The sequence below is a fragment of the Carettochelys insculpta genome, chromosome 29 (genome assembly GCF_033958435.1).
Source record: "Carettochelys insculpta isolate YL-2023 chromosome 29, ASM3395843v1, whole genome shotgun sequence".
NCBI classification, from domain to species: domain Eukaryota; kingdom Metazoa; phylum Chordata; order Testudines; family Carettochelyidae; genus Carettochelys; species Carettochelys insculpta.
Genome location: NC_134165.1, coordinates 1,859,069 through 1,867,605, shown reverse-complemented (window position 1 = coordinate 1,867,605; position 8,537 = coordinate 1,859,069). Strand labels below are relative to the sequence as shown.

Genomic DNA, 8,537 nt, shown 5'->3' with positions numbered 1-8,537 from the left:
ATCGGGAGGATGAGGGGCTATTGGGCCCAGGGGGTGGGGGCCCAGGGGGTGGGGGCATGGGGGGCTATTGGGCCCAAGGGGTGGGGACCCAGGGGGGTGGGGGCATAGGGGGGCTATTGGGCCCAGGGGGTGGGGGCCCAGGGGGTAGGGGCATGGGGGGCTATTGGGCCCAAGGGGTGGGGACCCAGGGGGGTGGGGGCATGGGGGGGCTATTGGGCCCAGGGGGTGGGGGCCTAGCGGGGTGGGGCATGGGGGGCTATTGGGCCCAGGGGGTGGGGGCCTAGCGGGGTGGGGCATGGGGGGCTATTGGGCCCAGGGGGGTGGGGGCCCAGGGGGGTGGGGGCATGGGGGGGCTATTGGGCCCAGGGGATGGGGGCCCAGGGGGGGTGGGGCATGGGGGGCAATTGGGCCCCTGTCCCTGGGGACTGGGTAGGTCGGCATCCTTCAGTCTGCATAGACTATGGATCGCGCCCTTTAAAGTTTCAGTTGAGGGCTTCGTTTGCAGCGTCGGCTGTGACTATGAAGACCCACATGAGAGTGACAGTCCTCGCTGCATCTCTTGCAGATGTGGTGGGTGTCTGGCAAGTGCTTATTGTGCTTTCTGTGCACTCGCTTCTCCTCTGCTAGCTGTCTGATCCTCATCTCACCCTTCTGAAGGCCCTTGTGTAACCCCTGCCTCCATCTGCTGCGGTCGTCTGCTAGTTCTTCCCAGTTGTCCAGCTCGACGTCTACCTCTCTGAGGTCTCTCTTGCAGACATCTTTGTAGCGCAGCTGCGGGCGTCCGGGAGGTCTTTTGCCAGAGGCTAGCTCACCATACAGGATGTCTTTTGGAATCCTTCCATCGTTCATCCTGTGGACGTGGCCAAGCCAGCGGAGTCGACGCTGCCTGAGGAGGGTGTGCATGGTTGGGATTCCAGCTTGCTCGAGGACGGCGGTGTTGGTCACTCTGTCCTTCCATGATATTCCAAGGATGCGCCTGAGGCAGCGCAAGTGGAAGATGTTCAGCCTCTTTTCCTGGCGGGCGTACAGGGTCCAAGTCTCGCTGCCATAAAGGAGGGTGCTGAGGATGCAGGCTCTGTAGACTTGCATTTTGGTGTGAGTGTACAGCTTGTTGTTATTCCACACTCTCTTGCTGAGTCTGGACAGAGTTGTGGCCGCTTTTCCGATCCTCCTATTTAGCTCAGTCTCCAACGACAGGGTGGGGACTGGGTATTTGGAGTTTATTGTCACTAGGGGTGGGGGTGGGGAGGCTGCTGCTCCCCAGATCCCCACAGTGGTGCGGGGGTGGGTACAGGATCCCTCCCCTCAGGGCCCTGCCGGGTGAGGGGGGACCGTGGTCAGGGGATATTGGGCCTCATCCCTCCTGTGGATAAGTAAGTGTCACTCCCAAGGGGGCAGCAGATGGGGTGGGGATCCAGGACCTGTTGCCCCCCTGGGTTTGCGGGGGGTAATACAGCTGCTCTTCCATCTGGCGCTAGCCAGGCTGCCCTCGGTACAAAGGGAGCTTAAGGCCGCACCTGCCCCAGCACCAGCAAGTTTGGCCCACGGTATCCTCGGGTCCTTCTCTTCCCTCTTGTGCACAGAACAGATGGGGTTACTAGCACTGAGAGCTTGGAGCTGGGAAACCAGCCCCCTCCCTGGAGGAAACTGAGGCACAGCGAGTAGCCAAGCTGGAAGAGATCCCTGGACCAGTAGTAGCATCCTTCAGTCTACGTAGACTATGGAACGCGCCCTTCATAGTTCCGTTTGGCATCCTCATTTGCAGTGTCGGCTGTGACTGTGAAGACCCACACGAGAGTGACAGTCCTTGCTGCATCTGTTGCATATGTAATGGGTGTCTGGCAGGTCCTTGTTGTGCTTTCTGTGGGCTCGCTTCTCCTTTGCTAGCTGTCTGATCCTCAACTCACCCTTCTGAAGGCCCTTGTATAGTTCCTGCCTCCATCTGCTGCGATCGTCTGCCAGCTCCTCCCAGCTGTCTGGCTTGATGTCTACCTCCCTGAGGTCTCTCTTGCAAACATCTTTGTAGCGCAGCTGGGGGCGTCCGGGAGGTCTTTTGCCAGAGGCTAGCTCACCACACAGGGTGTCTTTCAGGATCCTTCCATCATTCATCCTGTGGACGTGGCCAAGCCAGCGGAGCTGCCGCTGCCTGAGGAGGGTGTGCATGGTTGGGATTCCAGCTTGCTCAAGGACGGTAGCGTTGGACACTCTGTCTTTCCACGATATTCCAAGGATGCACCTGAGGCAGCGCAAGTGGAAGATGTTCAGCCTTTTTTCCTGGCGGGTGTACAGGGTCCAAGTCTCGCTGCCATAAAGGAGGGTGCTGAGGATGCAGGCTCTGTAGACTTGCATTTTGGTGTGAGTGTACAGCTTGTTGTTATTCCACACTCTCTCGCTGAGTCTGGACAGAGTTGTGGCTGCTTTACCGATCTTCCTATTTAGCTCAGTCTCCAAGGACAGGGTGTCAGTGATGGTGGACCCGAGGTAAATGAACTCGTGGACGACCTCTAACGTATAGTTGTCAATGCTGATTGATGGAGAAACAGCAACGTCCTGAGCAAGTACATTTGTCTTCTTTAGGCTGATGGAGAGCCCAAAGTCCTTGCACGCTTTGGAGAACTGATCCAGCAGCTTCTGAAGCTGGTCTTCTGTGTGTGACACGACAGCAGCGTCATCTGCGAACAGCATATCTCTGATGAGGACTTCTCACACCTTAGATTTAGCTTTCAGCCTTGCAAGATTAAACAGTTTCCCGTCAGATCTTGTGTGCAAAAAGATGCCCTCTGTTGAAGATCCAAAGGCGTGTTTAAGGAGGAGTGTGAAGAAGATCCCGAACAGTGTTGGAGCGAGTACGCATCCTTGTTTGACGCCGCTCCTGATGCTGAAAGCATCCGATAATGTGCCATCGTATTGGACGGTTCCTCTCATGTCTTCGTGGAAAGACTGGATCATCTTGAGTAACCGTGGCGGACATCCTATCTTGTGGAGCAGTTTGAACAGTCCATCCCTGCTGACCAAGTCAAAGGCCTTGGTTAGGTCGATGAAGGCAATATAGAGTGGCTTCCTCTGCTCCCTGCTTCTTCTCCTGCAGCTGCCTTACAGAGAAGACCATGTGGACGGTAGATCTCTCTGCGTGGAATCCGCACTGTGATTCAGGATACACCCTCTCAGCAATCTACTGGAGTCTGCCGAGGATGACACGAGCGAACAGTTTACCAGTGATGCTTAGGCGGGAGATTCCACGGTAATTGTTGCAGTCGCTTCTGTCTCCTTTGTTCCTATACAAGGTTATGATGTTAGCGTCGCGCATGTCCTGTGGAACCTCTCCCTCTCTCCAGCACAGGCACAGTAGCTCATGTAGGGGTTCCAGGAGAGTGTCTGTGGCACTCCTGATTACCGCTGGTGGTAAACCATCCTGGCCTGGGGCCCTTCCTTCTGCAGTGTTGTCGATGACTTTCTTCAGTTCATCCACAGTTGGTTCCTGGTCCAGTTCGTCCATTACTGGTAGGAGTTCGACGGCATCAAGGGCTGAGTCGACCACAACGTTCTCGTGTGAGTACAGCTCAGAGTAGTGCTCGACCCAGCGCTCCATCTGTTTGGCTTTGTCAGTGATCACTTCACCAGATTTGGATTTCAGAGGTGCTATCTTGTTCTGGGTGGGTCCTAATGCCTTCTTGATGCTCTCGTACATTCCCCTGATGTTACCAAAGTCAGCACTGGTCTGGATGCTGCTGCATAGCTTGAGCCAGTAGTTGTTGGCACAGCGCCTGGCCGTCTGCTGTACTGTTTTTCTGGCTGCTCTGAGTGCTTGCAGGGTATTCTGGCTTGGCGAACATTTGTACTCCAGGAGCGCACCGTGCTTTTTTTTCGATGGCTGGAATCATCTCATCAGAGTTAGCTTCGAACCAGTCATTTGTGTTTCTAGCTCTTCTTCCAAACACTGACAAGGCCGTGTTGTACATTGTATCCCTCAGATGCTGCCATCTGGATGTCACATCGGCACCCCCAGGGTTGCTGTGCAGATTCTCCTCAAGGGTCGCTCTGAACTTTTCAGCTCTCTCTGAGTTAGCCATCTTTCCGACATTGATGCAGGGCCTTCCAGTTGGTTTAGAGCGGTGCAGCTTCTTAGGAATCACCTTGAGTTTGGAGCAAACTAATGAGTGATCTGTATCGCAGTCAGCACTATGATAGCTGCGTGTCAGAAGGACGTTTCTGAGGTTATCACTTCTAGCGATGACCACGTCTAGTTGATGCCAGTGTTTTGAGCGTGGGTGTCTCCATGACACTCTGTGCTGTGGCTTGGTTTGGAAGAATGTGTTTGTGATGCACAGATTGTGGTACGTGCAAAGTTCGAGAAGACGCTGACCATTTTCATTCATTTTTCCCACACCAAAGTGGCCTAAGCAGGAAGGCCACGAGTCATGATCGGCTCCAACTGTCGCATTGAAGTCACCCAGAGTGTACAGTTGTTCGCGAGCAGGTATTTGCGCTATGGCAGCACTAAGCATGTCATAAAACTTGTCTTTTACTTCCAGTGTGGCGCGTACAGGGTTGGGGCGTAAGCGCTGATCAAGTGGACAGGACCAGCGCGAGTTTGAAGTATGACCTGAAAGAGTCTTTCTGATCCACCCATGACTAATTCCACCATTTGTAGAAGGGTGTTTCTGATGCCGAAGCCAACACCATGCTGCCTGGCTTCTTCTCGGGCTTTACCCTGCCAGAAAAAGGTGTAGTCCTTTTCCTTTAGAGATCCCGAATCTGCGAGACACGGCTCTTGCAGAGCAGCAATGTCAACTTGGACACTGAGAGGGGAACACTGGCGTCTGGGCAGCCCAGGGTCCCAGTAATTGCCCAAGCTCGCACCTGGAGAGGTACTCCAGCATCGCTAACAGCGTTGAACCAACACGGGAGGTAACAGATACCAGTTGTAAGCTCTTGCTCAATTGGCGTAGAGAATGAGCGCCAGGGGTTGCCTCCGACGGTGGGAGAGATCGTCGCATCTCACTGGACAGTCACCGCCCGCCTCAAGCTGGGCAGCCCCCAGCCAATAAGGTACTGTCCTGCCACAGTTCACCTGCCTCACTGGGTGCGTGTGGCTTACGGTTCCCAAACCTGACAAGTGACCTGAAAGCTGAGCACCAGGCAAACCAATAAAAAAATCAACAAGAAAAGGAAACCATCAAAGTTTTAAGCTTGCTTGCTGGAATGTGCGGACCATGCTGACAGGTCTGACTGAAGACCTTCAGGACATCAGCGACACCCAAAAGACTGCTGTCCCTGAACCAGATGTCCCAATTCCATTGTTCTGGTCACTAGACCACACGGCCTGGTTTCCTCTCTGCCTCCCCCCCAGTTCCAGCACCCCCTGGAACCATCCCAGTGGAAGCTCAGCTGATCCTGTCCCCAGGGATAGGCTGGCTCCCGGCTGCCTTGTGACATCAGAAAGCCAGGCTGGCTAAGTAGCCAGGGCCAGGCTAAAATGGCCAGATTAGTTTTACATGAGAGCTTGAGGGCTGCAGGCCAGGCCAGTGCCTTGGGGGGGCCTCCCGAGAAGGGCACGCAGCAGGGGAACTGTCTGTGCCCTGGAAGATGGGACTCTGCCAGGCCCGCCTTCCTAAAACTGCCAAGCCCCTGAAACCTGAACAGCAGGGTAATGGCAAGCTGGCTCTGGAGGGTCTTTCTGTGCCTATGGGGCAATGGGGGAGGGAGGGTTTCAGAAATGTACAAGTAGCTGGCTGGGTCTTGCAGGTAGAGCCCAGAGAACCAGGACCCCTTGGACCTGTTCCTAACTCTGGTAGGGCAATGGCGTGTAGCAGTCAGGGGAGAGGGGAACTTGGAAACAGCCTTTACTGGGGAGGGACAAATCTGCCCAAGCATGGGAGAGGATGAGCCCAGATGAAGGATTTGACCTGCTGGCTTGTCACCATATGACTCTTCCAGGGACTCCTGCATCAGCCAGAAGGTCGTTAGCTTAGAAAAGAGATGCCGGGGGTATGATAGAGGTCTATAAAATCATGACTGGTGTTGAGAGAGTAAACAAGGAAAAGTGATGTACTTGTTCCCACAATACAAGGGCTAGGGGCCACCAGATGACATCAATAGGTAGCAGGTTTGAAACCTACAATGTATTTCTTCATGCAACACAGCTGAATGGTAGAACTTCCTGCCGGAGGACGCTGTGAAGGCCAAGACTGTAACAGGGTTTGAAAAAGAGCTAGAGAAATTCAGGGAGGATGGGTCTGCCAATGGCTGTTAGCTGGGATGGGTAGGAAGCATGTCCCCGACCTCTCCTTTGCCACAAGCTGGGACTGGGCAACAGGGGATGGATCCCCTGGTGAGTTCCTGCTGTGTTCATTCCCTCTGGGTCACCTGGCATTGTCTGCTGTGTGAAGACGGGACACTGGGCTGGATGGACCTGTGGTCTGACCCAGGATGGGCTGTTCTCATGCTAGAAGAACATTTGCCACGTTTGCTAGCAGCACTTTGGTTTAGTTGGGATTTAGGGGAGGGAAGCCGGTCCAGGGTGTGGCCTGATGTCCCTGCAATAGGTGTGCTGGATGTTGGGCTGTGGGGAGCATGGGGTGTGAACCCCACCAGCCCAACCTTGCCCCCTGGAATCTAGCTCCTGGGGGGAAGGCTCCAAACACAATCCCTGCTTGGTTTGAAAAGTTGGCTAGTGGTGGAGAGGGAATCGTTTCTGATCCCAGAAACCAGTGGTAGCTAGAACTCACCCCTTCTCCTCCCCGAGGCCTTTCTCAGCAGAGCGGCTGAGGAGCAATGGGAGCTTGGGGGCCCTGCTGTCCTCTCACCCTACCAGGCTAGGGTTGGATGCAGATGGACCACCAGTGTGGTCCACAGCATCCAGCTGTGTCCAGGACAGGTGTGGGCATGTGGCAGCGTACAAAGCGGAGATGCTACCACAAAGTAGCCCATGGCAGGCCCTCCATCCTGCCTAAAAATGAACAGAGCTCAGCTGGGTTTTGCATCTGTGCTTGTCTTGCTCCATGTAATAGCTGTTAGCAGAGAGGCCATGCTGGCAGGGGCGGATCCCAGCAACAACAGAAAGGCCTTATCCCAGATTCTGCTCCTTGGTTCTGCCACTCCCTGGGGCTCGGGCTGTGGCTCCCATCAGACAGCGTGGCGACACTGTCTAGTTCCTAATAGATACAACCCCAAATCCAGCAACTCATGGGACCCTTGTGAGAATGGGCCATGGAAAGCAAGCTTGTCACAAGAGGGGGGCCTCCAGGGCAGGCATATTGGTGGGTGGAAGTGGGATACTTGTTGAGGCTCCGGGCCTGCCATCTTCCCACTTAATTCAAGGCCCTTTCAGGAGCTATGTCTATGGCATGGTTAAGATGGGGGGGTTGCCAGACTGGATGGGAATGGGGATCCATCGAGCTCAGGCTGCCAGGTTCCTTCCTCTTAGCTTATTTTGCCCCTTGGGCTGCCGTGGCTGGGCCTATTTTGTGGCTGAAGCTACCCTGTTCTGGGCTGGTATCTCATCAGGCTGAGCCACATCAGGCCTGGCCTGGCCACCTCCTCTCACCCCTTCCCTCAGCCCTTTCTGTCTCTCACCACAGAGAAGCTGAAGTCGCAAGTCATCATCTTCGTGATCGGCGGCCCCGGCTCTGGCAAAGGGACGCAGTGTGAGAGGCTGGCCGCCAAGTACAACTTCCAGCACCTGGGTGTGGGGAACCTGCTGCGGGCAGAAGCCGGCCGGCCCACAGGCCAGGGCCGGCAGATCAAGGACATCATGCTGAAAGGAGCACTCGTGCCTTTGGTGAGCCCAAATTACAGCAGCTGGGGAATGATCCCCACCCATCAGCTCAGCACCTAGCCCTTCCTAGGGCCTCAGAAATGCGTTGAGGCTGCATAAGAGCCGTCCCCAGGGAGTGTGGGCAGCAGCAGTCAGCTAGTGGGGACTTTCTCCCATTCCCCCAAGTCCCCATTGCCCCTCTGCTGTTCCTGCCTCCTCTCACCCTGACCCAGCAGCCAGCTGGGGCATGGTACATGCACAGAATGAATTTGTTGGGTTTCAGCAGCCCCACTCCCATGCTAGCAGGCACATAGGAGGCCAAGAGCTGAGCAGGAGTCTGGAGTGGGGGGAAGGGGATGCCAAGCCCTGGGAGCTGTGGACAACACCCTTTCCCCATAGGGCTGAAGGGGCTGCTGTCTCCCCAGGGCTTCGTCCTGGACCTGCTGAATGACAGCTTGCTGAAAGGAGAGGAGGCAAAGGGCTTCCTGATCGACGGCTTCCCCCGGGAGCTGAACCAGGCCAAGGAGTTTGAGCGGGTGGTAAGCGCGGCAGCTGCCGGGGAAGGCTGGATCAGTGGGGGCGGGAGGAAGAGGTGGCAGGTAGAAGGGCACAAGCACCCCTTCCCTCATTCAGACCCAGCAGGGCTGGCGTGCCCGTGCCCGTGCCCGTGCCCAGCTCCCCCGAGCCTCTCACCTGCCAGAGGGGGCCAGTAGCTGGTGTCCATGTCTCTGCTGGCCTGGGGCTGCCCGGCTTTGCTCCAGTGGGGTTTACCATGCCACAG

At 55.8% G+C, this 8,537-nt stretch overlaps 1 protein-coding gene across 1 annotated transcript in view; it reads left to right on the top strand.

Moving 5' to 3' along the window:
- The first annotated feature begins 420 nt into the window (after positions 1-420).
- LOC142003243 (adenylate kinase isoenzyme 1-like) overlaps positions 421-8,537 on the top strand; it is an 11,045-nt gene continuing 2,928 nt past the window's right edge. Inside the window, exons 1-3 of the mRNA XM_074980000.1 lie at positions 421-570; positions 7,559-7,780; positions 8,182-8,295. Coding sequence (XP_074836101.1) covers positions 520-570; positions 7,559-7,780; positions 8,182-8,295 — 387 coding nt within the window. The 5' untranslated portion in view covers positions 421-519. The remainder of the gene's footprint in view (positions 571-7,558; positions 7,781-8,181; positions 8,296-8,537) is intronic.